At 43.4% G+C, this 14,094-nt stretch overlaps 1 protein-coding gene across 2 annotated transcripts in view; it reads left to right on the plus strand.

Annotated features, from left to right (window-relative positions):
- GRHL2 (grainyhead like transcription factor 2) overlaps nucleotides 1-14,094 on the plus strand; it is a 133,133-nt gene that overhangs the window by 39,771 nt on the left and 79,268 nt on the right. For both annotated transcript variants that reach the window (XM_053247847.1, XM_053247848.1), the window contains exons 6-8: nucleotides 1,851-2,007; nucleotides 5,163-5,274; nucleotides 11,754-11,848. In XM_053247847.1, coding sequence (XP_053103822.1) covers nucleotides 1,851-2,007; nucleotides 5,163-5,274; nucleotides 11,754-11,848 — 364 coding nt within the window. The remainder of the gene's footprint in view (nucleotides 1-1,850; nucleotides 2,008-5,162; nucleotides 5,275-11,753; nucleotides 11,849-14,094) is intronic.

A 14,094-nucleotide genomic window follows, 5' to 3' on the forward strand; every position in this document is an offset into this window, starting at 1 on the left:
TTCTTCCCCACTGGTAGCTAACCTGCTACCAGTCAGTGATCTAGTGAACAGGAAAGGAGGTTTTCTAGGAAATACAGAAATAGTAATGTATAAAATGGAAGACAGAGAGCTAGAACTCAGGGGGGTGAAATTCTCTGCCCCTTGTCCTCCCACAGCCCAAAGCTAGTGCTTGCTGTGCCAGCACTTCAGTCCTCAGAATGGAGTATGCCAGCAACTGCGCAAGGGATGTAATCTAAAAAAAGATGCTGTTTTGTGTGTGGTAAAGAGATGACACAACTGCCTTGCAAGCGCAAGCACTCGTGTTGGGGATTGGGCTGTAAAGAGACAGCCTGTTTTCCTAATAAATAAATGTTCTTTAAAACCATGGACTAATTGAGCCATTTTTGGAAGGGCGGTATATAAATCAAATCAAATAATAAATAAATAAATAAATAAATAATATAAAACAGATCATGAATGTTCTACCTGTTCTGAGGATGCACTGGGCTACAAGCTTCTGTTTCCCCCCACAAGTTATTTATTAGTCAGTAGTGTCTGAATCAACAGTGTTGATTTTGGATGTAGGTTCAAATCATTGCACAGCTCTGAAATACATTGGTTGGCCATGGGCAAGTTCAAAGGTGATTGTGTGGCTGTTATCAAAAGCAAGATACAAAGGTAAAGTGTGTGTGAGAGAGAGACAGACACACACACACTGGGTGGATTCAGACACGGCGAACCATGGTTTATTTAATTTAACCATGGTTAGTTTGCATGTCCAGATCAGTACCAGTCAACAAACCATGGTTTATTGGGGGCCATCAAACTACAATCTGAACCCAAGGTTTGAGGTTGATTTCTTTGTCCTAATGAATCACATCCTTTGTCCTTGCATGATGTCTAAACCTGCACTTGTGGTTTTATCTTGGTTTATTTCAATGGCTGTGCCCTTGCAGGGCTCTCACATAGAAACAGGCAACCTAAGATCACAAAAGGTATGGAGAAGGGGTGGGACTCAAACAAACCATCAAATGGCAAACCAAACCAAGATTTGGTGATCATCTGTAGTGCCAATCTAGGTTTGTTAAATAAACTGTGGTTCCACATGCTGTCCGAATCCACCCTCTATGTCCGTGTTAGTGGTATTCAGGTCAAGGGTGTGTATACCTACACCTGCACAGGACACCCTCATTGATCCAAGTGACTTCAGCAACAGGTTGCCATTGTTGGCGCTGGGGGATGAGGATGGCATTTTGACAGACACCTGGGCAGACAGACACACCCTGGTAAGGGGTGTGGTGCATTTGCTTTGAGGCTCATGAACCTTCTCAGCAGCCCCGTTGGGGAACACTCTGAGAATCTATGAACACAAGTTCAGTACAGTGTCATTTATTTGGAAGGTATGTTTACTTTTGCTACATTTTTATCCTACCCTTCCTCCTAGGGATCTCAGAGTTTGGTGTTTAGGCTCATAACTTGGTATGGTTGATTAGGCAAAGAAAGAGAGAGGTTAACTCAAGCCACCAAGTGAGTATCACATAAGAATGTGAAGCTGAATCTGGACTGTAGCAGCTGCATTGAACTGGCTTTTACACTGTGTACATTAACATTTACATACGTTACTGGTTGTCTGGAAGCAACAGCAGGGGAAGACTCTTGACTTCCTGGAGGCCTCTTGTTGGCCAATGTGAGGAATGGAATGCAAGGAACGGAATGTTAGCTTAGATCAACCTTTTTGATTGATCTAGTAGGACTCTTTTGTTCTTATGTGACTGTATCAAGTGACTTTAATATTTGAATTTTAGATCATGGAAACTTTGTATTATTATTCTTAAAGGTTTTTTGTGATTGTCCTTGTTTTATTTAAACAGCAGCACATTTCGCTATACACTGGAAGCGACCAAATCCCTGCGTCAAAAGCAAGGCGAGGGACCAATGACCTACTTAAACAAAGGACAATTCTATGCCATAACTTTGAGTGAGACTGGAGACAACAAGTGCTTCAGACATCCCATCAGCAAAGTCAGGGTAAGTTGGACATAGATTGATGAGCGTATTGATTTGCTTAATGGCTTTCTTCAAATGTTTGCTCTCATTCTTTCTCAGAATACAATTTGTTGCAATGGTCAACATTTTAAAACTAACTCAAGCTCATCACTGCCCAGAAGAGTTGCAAGGCAGGTGACTGAAATGGGCTTCATCTTTAGTTAAAACTGTGTCCTTGTATCCAAACTTTGTGACCCATTAAGTTCTTTCAGCCACTAGCGATTGACAGTTTGCAAGCTTCAGCTATTAATTTACTTACAGCTTCATCAGTAAGTGCTGTGATGATTGTGAATTGTGGTTCAGAAGAAGAAAGGCAGAATTTGTGCCAGATTCATAGTCACTGAGGAAGGCTGCCTTTTGCAGAAATAGCTTCAGGGATCTGGGGAGATACTAGCAGTAGTACATGCTTTAGCTGGATATGGTCCCACATGCAGTGCCTTGCGCTATGAACACTCAAAGCAGCTATACAAATGTTTATTTGTTGTTGCTGCTGTTTCCACTTAAGAAAGCACTCAGCTTTTTCATTCTGGAGAACATCTGATGAAACAATAGGGCTGTTCTTATGACTGTTAACTGGGTAGGACATTGCATCCTACCCAGCTTTGGGAGCTGTGTGTGCTCCTGATTTTCAGTCATGTGTGAGTTAAAGCTAGGTGGGGCGGGGGAGGGGAAAGTGCTCATGGGGGGAGGTGAGCGTAGGCTCTGGCACATCTTCCTACCTTGGTAGCATGCTGGATAAAAGAGCTACTACTACGAATATTTATATGCTGCTTTTCAACAAAAGTTCCCAAAGCAGTTTACATAGAGAAATCAGGAGATGACCTGTATAGCATGACATGGCCGGAGCCTGTGCTGGCCTCTGGCCCAATCATTTCCCTCTCCTTCTCTGACCTGGCTTTTAACTAACACGTGACTGGAAATCATATGCTTGTCCTACCCAGTTAACACTCAAAAGAACAACCCTATTGGAGAACTATACAGTAATCCCTCGACCTACGAACTACTCAACTTACGTTTTTTTCGAGTTACGAGCGACAAAAAAGACCGGAAGTAGTTGCCGGTTTAGAATCAGCTTACTCGACCTACGAACGTTTAGATGCGGCTTCCTCGAATTACGAGTGTTTTGAGACTTCCGTGGTGCGCTCCTCGACTTACGAAAATTTCGACCTCCGAACGTGCGTTCGGAATGGATTATTTACGTAAGTCGAGGGACCACTGTACCTAGATGTTCCAAGGCCTGAGCTCATATAATACACTCCCCTATATTTTGGGGAGCTGTTACCAGTCAGAAGAGACAGTGTTGAGGCTGGAGGGATAATTTGCAGGGGAGGAACTATAGTGTATTGGTAGAGCACATGCTTAATATGTATGAAGTTACTCAGTTCATCATGTCCCCTGTTTAAAAATGTCACAGGTGACAAGGGAAGCCTCTTTTTGAGTCAGAGTAGACAATGATGGCTACATGGATCTTTGACCTGATTTTAAGCCACCTCCCTCCCTTCCCCAGTACCCAACAACAGTGAGTTATGATGGGTAGAGGCCCGCCTGGGTGGACAAGGGACCATGTACAGTTTTTGTATTTCACAGCTGCAGCAAGGCTGGTGCTGGTTTTCAGTTGAAGCTCTTACAATTCATGATGATTGTTCAGTTTCTTCTTAATTGGGAACTGCTGAATTGGTACACCTTGATTTTTGAAATCTATTTGTTAGGAGTTGTTAGAGCAGGGCACGCACACACACACACACACACACACACACACACACACACACACACACACACACACCTTGCCCTGTCCCAAAAGCTCTGGTTGGGCAACAGTGTATTAAGATACCCCTTAAAATATAAAACCTATAAAATGCACCAAGTGTTAAAGTGCTCAGCTTTGGGCAAGCATTATGGGGAAGGGAGTTCTGGAGTTGGGGAGCAGTCCCCATGGTAGCCACTCGTAGTGCCCTTACCTCATTCACAGATCCTGTTGACACTGGATAAATACCTCTTGATGATATTAAGTGGCTGTTCTGTTACGAAGAAAGTGTGATGTCAAATAGGGGAGAAGATTGTCTCTTGTGTATATTTGAGCAGAAGCTGTTAAGATTTTCATAGGTAGGAGCCAACATCTTGAATGGTTCGTCCTAGCATTTTAAGATCCACTATGGAGGTGGCTCTGGTGCAGATTACATCTTTCATGGAGGCTAGTTTAGCACAGAGCCTTCTTTGGTGCCACCACAATTTGAAATGCCCTCCTTGAAGAAGTGTGTATGGACCCTACCCTGCTGTTCTTTCAAAGGCAAAGTAAGGGACAACTAGACATAACTTGGGAGATCAGCTGAAAGGCTTGCTAGAGTACCTTAGATTTTATCCCATTGGGCAGTTTCAAGGGAGCAGTTTTCATTGAGAAAATGCTGCAGGAAGAAAGGATCATTCTCCCAGCCACATACCATGGTCCTGAGCTAAATCAGCCCAGCCCTTGCAGATGCTATTACTCTTCATAAAAAGACAAGCGATCCAATTCACTGGTCTTCCGTGTCCCAGGGGAAGGGCTCTTGGCTCAGTCATAAAATGCATGATGTGCACACAGAAGGAATGTCCCAGGTTCAATCCCTGGCACCTCCATTGAAATAATCAGGTAGCAGGTGATAGGGAAGGCCTCTGCCTGAGACCTTGGGGAGCTGCTACCAGTCAGAGTAAACAGTACTGCCTGTCGGCCGCTGTAATGTGACTTGGTATAAAGTAGCAGCTTCATTTGCTGATTTTCTGTTTGTATTCTGATGCTGATTTTATTGGTATTGGTTGTTTTTAATTTTATTCAATTGCACACTTCTTTGAAAATTGTTTGAAAGCACAATATACATTTTTAAAATACATGTGTTAAAAAAATAAAAATAAAACCACCAAAAGGCAACAGGGAAAAGCTACAAGATGCCTATGCTTGCTTGCCCAGAGTTGAGAATGCCATGGCAGTTTTCGCTTGCTTTTGTTAAGCTTTGCAAGTCTCTCCCTACGTATCTCTGGGAGCGTGATTTCTGCTCTCTCTTGACTGAATTGCAGCAGCCATAATGAGAAAGGGTGAATTATCTTGACATTCAGGCTTAGTCAGTCTCATTAGCCAGCTGATGATTGTTCTGTGGTCCTTCCAGAGCGTGATCATGGTTGTGTTCAGTGAAGATAAAAACCGAGATGAACAGCTGAAGCACTGGAAATACTGGCATTCCCGGCAACACACAGCTAAGCAGAGGGTCCTTGACATTGGTGAGTTGAGTAAACAACCTTGTGAGCTTTTGTGCCCACAAGTGCCTTTGGTTATGGTAGAGATCTCTGACAGTGTAACAAGAAATGGTGCTTCCAGAATTGGATTTTGTTCTAGAGCTGGATGGTTAACTAGTGGACCGTGGAACCCTAGTCTCGCCCAAAGAACCATTACAAGATGCGTTCAGTTTTAGTTCATGTCCATCAGGGGTTGATCCGTATTTTTTTAACCCCCCCCAGTTCAGGCACTAACTTTAAAAACTGGCTCAGTAAGAGATCCAGACCCTTTGATACTGATTCAGACACCAGTTTAGATATGTGTCTTGCAGAACGATAACCTACTCCTTTGCTTGCAGTATAATTCTATAAAATGAATCCAAGGACTGTTCAGCTTCAGCTCAACACCTTTGTCTGGTCACTGTGCTAGAACAGATCCAGGAAACCACCATTGGCCCCAAGTTGCAGCCTGGAAGTCATTTTTAACTTTTTAGCCTTCCATGTCACTCTCCTCTCCTCTCCCTTTCCGCCATTTCTCACCCCCCAGCCCTCATTATATTCTCTTTTAAAAAATGAGAATTGTGATGGGGCCACTGGTATAGCCCACTTTAGATCATGGTGTAATTCAGTTGTTGTAGTTCCTGACCACTGAAGACCAATGTTTTGGTGGGTTCTGTTTCTTGGACAGTGTTGGTAATGTTTGGCTGACACATCTCCTCCTGCTACTTCACTCGATTATTTCTTGCTCTAGCCCCTCAAATCCAATGAGCAGAATTATTCTGCACTGAAATAGGCAAGGGACTGTCAGCCCTTCCCTCTCTCCCATTCACTTCCCTTGGCACGAATCTCCCTTTCCAGATCAAAATTCTTGGCAATTTAGCAGAATTGTTTTCTGTTACAGCTAGAGATCCCAGTGGCTGTTCAAGTTCCCTGACTGTTGGTATTAGTCATGGTCCTTTCCCCTTATTTACGGCATACTTTTAAATATTTGAAATATGTGGTCATACTGTACTCTCCCATAACTATATTTCCTCCAGGCTATATGTATCAGGTATGATCAGCCTCTTCTCTCATAGTGTTAATTTCAGACCTTTAGTCAGTTTAAAACTCTCAGTTGTCTTTCCAGTGTTGGCATCCTTCTTAAATTGGAGTGATCCAAACAGGATTTTCCCGGGGGCTGCAGAATAAATAACTTTTTGGATGGATACCATTTTCTCTATTAATGCAGTGTAAAATGTCCCTCTGTAGAATAGTAGCTTCCTGTCCCACCTTCTCCAGGTGTTTCCATCTGCCAGCTTTAGGACTAGATGTGTATCTTTTGTGCTTTTACTTGGCTTGCTATGCACTGTTACCTACAACATTTATTTCTTGGTTTGGGAGTGAGGCACTTTGTGAAACAGGATAAAGATAAGATACCCAAACACTTGGGGCAGGAGTGGGCAGGTTTTCACTTTGTGGGATCTATTGGTCTTTTACTAGAACCATGAGGGGGTTTTAAATACAGAATCAAAAGAGTGGTGTAGTGGGTAGGGAGAGCCAGATGTACAGTATTGGCTGAGGACGGGGCCAGCTGTACCATACCAAAGGGTGAAGCAAATTGCCTCATGTGGGAAATTTGAGGGAGCTGCAGATGTATAGTCATCCTCCCCACTTGTTGATTTCGGTTGAAGTCATCAGCACCACAGAACTTGTGGTAGCACCACTCTAGCCTGTTAAAGTCTATGAGTGGCCCCACTCTAGCCCAACTCTATGGGCAGAAATCCTTCCTCCTCTTTCACTTCCTCTCTCTCCTTCATGGTGGCTGCTGGTGTGGAGCCAGCAGCACTCTCACTCGCCCTCGGCCCAGTAACGAAGAGCAGAAGAAGTGCAGCAGGAATAGCAAAACAGCCATATTCTTTTTCTTCGCTGCCACCCCTCACTTGGCTGCTGAGCAGCCAGATAAGGGGGTGGCGGATGAGTGTATATGCATAAGGGAAAGAAGGGGCAGTACTTGGTGTCCTGCTTCAGGCACCAAAATGTCTTTGGTTACTACTGGCTCCTAAGGTGGAATCAATTAGCTACTGGACCCCATGAACTAGAGATACTGCTTTCTGGGATGACCTGCAAAAACAAGTCCATATCTCTATCTGAGTTACTGCTGATCAGATATTCTGAATTTAGGACGGAAACGTCTTTTTGGTTGGAAACCTGTGCCAGTCTGTTGCATATCTACCTTCGGCCTATCCCTAACTTAGCATGTATCTACACCACAGATATAAATGGATTTAATATCAGTCATGCCTTCCCCCTCAAAAAAGCTCTTTGGAGCTGGGATGGGGGGTGGGGAGTGGGAATGGGGATCTCTCCTATAAAACAAAAAGAACAGTGCCAAAAAGGAAATGTTCAAAGGCTCAAAAGTGGGATCAGCAATAAACCATACTGCAAAACTAATTTTCTTACACATAATACATTTCATAAAGACACTAAACATTGCAATGTACCTGTTTGCAGGAGCTACCAGAATCTTTTACAAATTAATGTTGCAGCCTTATTAAATCTTAAAAGCTGTCCCTACGCCAGCTGAATGGATTTTGATCACTGATTTCCATCAGTAGCTTCTGTATACAAATCAAATTCTATATTCAGGAACATTTAAGAATCCTCCCTGGCACCAAAAGCAGCCACTTTGTTTCATACACTTCACTTATAATTCCTCCACGCACGAAGCCGCCTCATTTGCTTATTTCTGAACAATCTCCTTTAATCCTTGGATTAGGTACAGTGCCTAGAGAGACATATATCAGTATATACATATGAGAGGGGAAAATACACACACACACACACACACACACACACACACACACACACACACACACGATAAATAATGGTATATACATATGATAAATAAATAATCTTCAGTTTGTGTTACACTAGAAAATAAACTGAATTATGGCATTATGTAAAGCTTTTTCTCTTTTAAATCCCACTTCATTCTGACAAAGGTGGTCCATATGTGTCCTTAAACAGCAGCAAATTAATAGAATTTCAGCATATGAGCCAGCTGGGGGGGGGGCAGTACTCTTTGGGGCAGTGGTTCCCAACCAGGGTTCCTCTGGATGGTGCTGAACTACAACTCCCAGCATCCCCTGCTATAATTTATTTTGGCTGGGGATGCTGGGAGTTATAGTTCAGTAACATCTGGAGGAACCCTGGTTGGGAACCACCGATCTGGCGGGGGGTGGGGGGGGAGATGAATGCTCATGGTGAAGTTTGGCAAGTTCCACACTTGTAGAGATGGAAAATAGATGATAGCATTGCAATAGCTCCTGCTTTCAGAATGTTATCATGCTTTATTGTCCTGACCATCAGGCCTGCTGCAGCCAAATTTGCAATGGTGTTTTAAGTTCTAAAAACACAAAAACTACTATAAAATGGTATTGACGTTGTCAGAAGGATGGAAATGAAAACTGGCAGGAATGTTCTCCAAAGATTGTTCCATGGAGAGTGTACAACCATTTCTTCATTGTTACCCCTAGCCCTTACTCTAACCCTTTCCTCTGTGCAATTTTATCCTGTTTGGGGGTAGGGATAAAGAAGGGGTGATAACACAGAGAAAGCAGTGAGTACAACGTTGCCATCACCCATTCTCCATCTCTAGGAGGACAGAGATTGCCAAACCCCATGGTGAGCATTCATCCCCTGAATTTGTGGGCCCGGCTCATGGACTAGTTGGAAGAAAATGCAGTTACATTCTGTATGCTAAATGGGCTACAAAGTCAGAGACACAGGGGTGTCTCTCTGAGACATACAAGATCATTGGTCCAAATAGCTCAGTACTGTCTGCATATGATTGGCAACAGCTCTCTACCATTTCAAACAGGTGTCTTTCCCAACCCTACCTGGAGATCCCACCAGGGATTACACAGGAAGCTGCCTTATATCGAGTCAGGCCATTGGTCCATCTAGCTGAGTATTGTCTACATTGATAGCAGCTGTCAGCCAGGGTTTCAGGCAGGCGTCTTTCCTAGCCTTACCTGGAGATGTCAGGGGAATCAGCCAGTATTCCAAGGCAGAATAGAGTGGGGCAATTATTTCATGTTTTGATTGTTTTAATGTTGTTTTTAGAATATTGTTTTAAAATTTTAAATTGGGTTTTAAATTTCTTGCTTTTATTTATTTATTTTTTTTTTAATTAATGTTTTACTTTTTAATCTTGTAAACCACCCAGAGACGTAAGTTTTGGGCGGTATGAAAATATGTTAAATAAATAAATAAATAAAATTAAAATAAATGTGATCTGAACACCCAAGATGCAGCCCAAGATTGTATTAGCTTCTTTAGCAGCTGCATCACAGTGCTGGCTCATGTTCAACTTGTGATTCAGCGGCACCAAAACACCTAGATCCTTTCACACGTACTGCTGTCAAGCTCTCATATTGTGCATTTGCAGTATTTACATGTAATTCATCTGAAACTTATCTTTTTGGTTTGGGCTCAACAAAAAAACCAAAAACTTGCTTTATAGCAGGGGTGGGCAGTCTTGGTTCTTCAGCTGTTGTTGAACTACAACTCCTATCATCAGCAGCCAGCCACAATTGTGGCTGTGGCTATTTAAACCATTGTGGCTGAGGATGATGGGAGTTGTAGTTCAGCAACAGCTGGAGAGCCAAGGTTGCCCACCCCTGCCTTACTTATAGGGTTGTTGTAAGGATATCAACAAGATTATTCCTATGAAGTGCTTTACTCAAAGTGCTATATAATTGCTAAATATTATTATAATATCTGAGCTGCTTTACAGTAGAGAGAAACATTTTGAAACGCCTTGGGCTCTTCTGCAAAAAAGCCAAATCTCCCACTTGAAAATGTCACTGATCTCCGTGCCCTGGGGTGTTTCAGACATTCCAAGTGCGTGGTTTCACTTGTCCAGACAGTATCCCAGCCTTTCAGAACAGAAAAGCATATAAATACTTTCTGTTGTGTTAGATTTGTCACGTAAATATGGCAGCAATCATTAATCATCTCTTGATTACAGTTCATGAGTCTGGTGTGTGTGTGTGTGTGTGTGTGTGTGTGTGTGTGTGTGTGTGTGTGTGTGTAAAAGGGGGTGGGAGAAAATTAAGGGGTGGCAAGAAAATGGGAAATTTTCCATGGTGTCAGTGGAGAACAAAATACCTCGTTGTTCACAGTTATAAGGTGGGGTTCCCCCCCCTGTTGACAACATATTTACTTAATTCAGTAATGATGCCATTTCACTTTGTGTTGACTCTTAGGTAATGTTACTCATGGAAGTAAACATTCAAATTCAAAATACATTTGTTTTCCAGAAACATGACAGAAGTTCCCATAGTGGCTTGTAGTACTTGAATAGGGAGTTGGAATCCTTATGGATGTGTTGGAAAGGAAAAAACCTTAGGCTAGAGCAAGAGTTTTCTACCAGGAGCACTTGGACACTCATGGGTGGTGTGTGTGTGTGTGTGTGTGTGTGTGGATTATCCCCCTCCCACCCTCAATATACCGCCTTCCTGACTCACTTGCATGCTGCGCTGTTGGCTCCCTCTCCAGGAGGGGAGGGGGAGGAGTGTCAGAAAGTAGCCCTCCCTCCTCCTTTGCACATGATTGGCTAGATAGGTGCTCAGGCTCAGCCCACCCCTCCCTCAGCCTGACATGCTCAGCAGCAGGGGAAATGCTGACTGATGCTCAACATTGGGGTTGCTCTTCCTGCAGAGCCCGTCAGTCAGGCTGAGGGAGGGGTGGTATAAGCCTGAGCACCTAAGCAGCCAACCATGTGGAGAGGAGGGAGGGCGGGGTGAGGTCATGGGTATGTGGAGCCCTGGCCAGGAGGCTTAAGAGGACAGGAAGAGAAAGCAAGCCATAGCATCCTCTAACATCCACTCTAGTAGATGTGACAGCTTAGGCAAGAGCAGTGTTTTTCAAACAGCTTTTCTCAGGCAAATTGCTCATCCCCCTGACCCAAAAGAATAATCTATTCTCATAGAAGTTTTCATAAAATTCCAATAAGGTGCCACATGCTATTTGAACTACTTAAAAATTAGCTGATGTATTGTTTGTTGTATATTGCCCAGTCCATATGGCTAGGCGGTTTAGATCAGTGACAAAGAAATTACTAATAAAATGTTTTAAATAATGTACAAAAGATTATTAGGCTGAGTTTCACTTACCTAATGTGATAAAGCATAAAAAATTAATTAGCGAGAGACCCAGTGCCTGATATCCCGTACTTTGAAAACCATGAAGTTAGAGGACACTAGGATGTGCAAGAATAATGGATAAAGCTAACTATGGTTCATGGATAAAGCTGATTATGGTTAGCTTTTAAACTAGAGTTAGAAGCCTGTTGGCACCAGTGTCATGAGACTTGGCAAATTTCCCCATTTTTGCCAGTTTTCATGACTTAATTCCACATACTGTCAACCTGATTTAACAAAGTCACACAGATCTATTCCCCCCCCTAAATCCATGTTCTTTTCTATGCTGTCTTATTACAGCTGATTACAAGGAAAGCTTCAACACTATTGGGAATATTGAAGAAATTGCTTACAATGCTGTGTCCTTTACTTGGGATGTCAATGAAGAAGCAAAGGTAAGCTTATTAAACTTACGAAGGCCTCATTCTCACATCCACAGCGAGTGCGGTTGAAGAGTGAAGCAGAGATCTCTGAGCCTCACATGCTTCTATGGAGCTTGACATGAGAACCTAGAATTTCCGGGAAATCCTGGTCAAACCACTGCAGTTAAATCACATTTAACCAGGATTAATAACTGGAGTTGACCAGTATTGCCTGGAAATTCCAGGTTCTCCCCCCACGCTCCACAGAAGTGCATGGGGCTTGGCAATCATGGTTAACTCTCTAACAGTGTTTCTCACTGTGGGTGTGAGAATGCAGCCTAAAATGCATTCCTGCTGCACAACGAACTGGATTTGAAATGTTAATGCTATTTGTATTGTGACTGATAGCAAAGTTTTGGATGTTTTGAAATCAGAGACTTGGTTAAGGCTGAGAAAAATTTGGTCTTGAAATTGCATTGAAATTCAAGTGAACTGGGAACAACATTATGTTGAGCGCAGGTACAGCAGTACACTTCCTATCTGCACCATGCATTTGAAGGATCAGGCTCATGTTTAAAGTGAAAGTAGGTACAGTCATTCTCACAAAAACATGTACAAATGTACAGACATCTCTGTGTTCTTACAACATAATGATGTTCAGACGTTCAGCCAAAACCGGGCTAAGAAAGCCAAGCCTGGTCTTGGCTGATTGTCAGAACTGCCGGGACTGTGTGGCTCATGGCAGCAAACCCTCCTCTGGAGCCTGCCTTTCCAATGAAGTTTCGGGATCAAGTGCTCTCTTAGCTCCATTTGTTTTATCGTCTGTCAGCCTCAGCGGCTTGCAGCTGGGGCTGGGAGTCTGCGGGGCTCTTGGCCAGCATTGGGGGAATCCCCATAATGCACTGCACACTTTTGTGGTGCATTATGGGAGTTCCGGGGACCTCCCAGACCCCAAATCTCCCTGCTGCCGGCAGTAGCCGGCAATTGTCTGGGCAGGCGATCTGCCCGCCCAGCAAAGCTACGGAGGTCATCTGCAGGGAAGGGAAGCTTTTTAAGGCTTCCTCCTCTGCCCCTTCAAGCCCTCTCTCATGGATCGTGAGAAAGGACTCAGTGTCTTATTAGTAGGGCTACTGCCGCAGGGCTAAGAAAACTGTGGCTAAGTGCTATAGGCAGCCACCTCTTCAAGTAGCTAGAGCCACCAGCTTTTAAGCGGCTATAACGTGGTTAGTGATTGTCTGAATCCACTGATTGTCCCCAGCCTTCCTACATGTCACATGATGAGTAGCCAAGCTCTGTGTTGTGGGTTGTTAATTTTTACCCCCAGTAGGTAAAACAGCAGAGCACTGAGAAATGAGCACACACTCCAGTTACAGAGTAGGTAGCAGAGGATGTTTTAGTTGTTGCAGCTGTTTAGAGAAAACACATGGAGATCTTTGTAGAACTAAATACTAAGTATTTATTGGTTAAGTACACTTGGATAGGAAAGACCTAATCCTAATGTAAAGGACTACATAATGAACAGGTAAGGAGGGAGAGAGATGTTTCCATCTTCTCTCTAGGAGGAAAGGAAGGATTGTGACTCAGCACAGGAAGTACCTGAGGAGTCAAAGCAGGGATCATAGAGTAGAGGCAAGTAGGGACAGGTAAGGAGACCCTCACTAACTACCTCTACTCCCAATGCCCCTAGTGGTCATTGGGATAGGTGGTGCAAAAGGTCGATGCACTGGAACCCCATCTGCAACGGTCTGCCTGTCCAGAATTTGGAATGCTCCCGCAAAACTAGACTGAGAAAGCTGAAGGTGTACATTGGCAAACAAAGAGTTACCTTTCTCCCTTTATCTCTGCTTCTCAGTTTATTTCCCCTTGCAGTTGGGAGGGGCAGAAGCAGAGAACCATTGGGTATTGCTAAAGTTCTGGTTTAGTTGTCTTCTTGCATTACATTCACTGCTGTGTAAAATGATCTCCTAAGACAGTGGCTTAATTAATGTTTGCAAAGTTCCTTGTACTGAGTTGGCTCTTCTCATCCGAGGCTCTTGACAGTGTTTCTCATAATTATTACTACAAATTGTGAGGTTTCAATGAAGGCCCGTCCTGTGAAAGAAAGCACAAACGGCTGATGCAGCGGGCTGTTTTGGTTCTGTAAATCAAAGTGGCTGAAGAGAGAAAACTGTGTCTCAGCTCAGTGGTCTGATCTTTCGACAAGACTATCCATGCGCTGCATATAAAGAAAACAAATATGATAGAAATGGGGCTTTCTATATGGGGCTTTCTGGTTTAGA

The sequence above is a fragment of the Hemicordylus capensis genome, chromosome 4 (assembly GCF_027244095.1).
Source record: "Hemicordylus capensis ecotype Gifberg chromosome 4, rHemCap1.1.pri, whole genome shotgun sequence".
In the NCBI taxonomy this organism is placed as follows: domain Eukaryota; kingdom Metazoa; phylum Chordata; class Lepidosauria; order Squamata; family Cordylidae; genus Hemicordylus; species Hemicordylus capensis.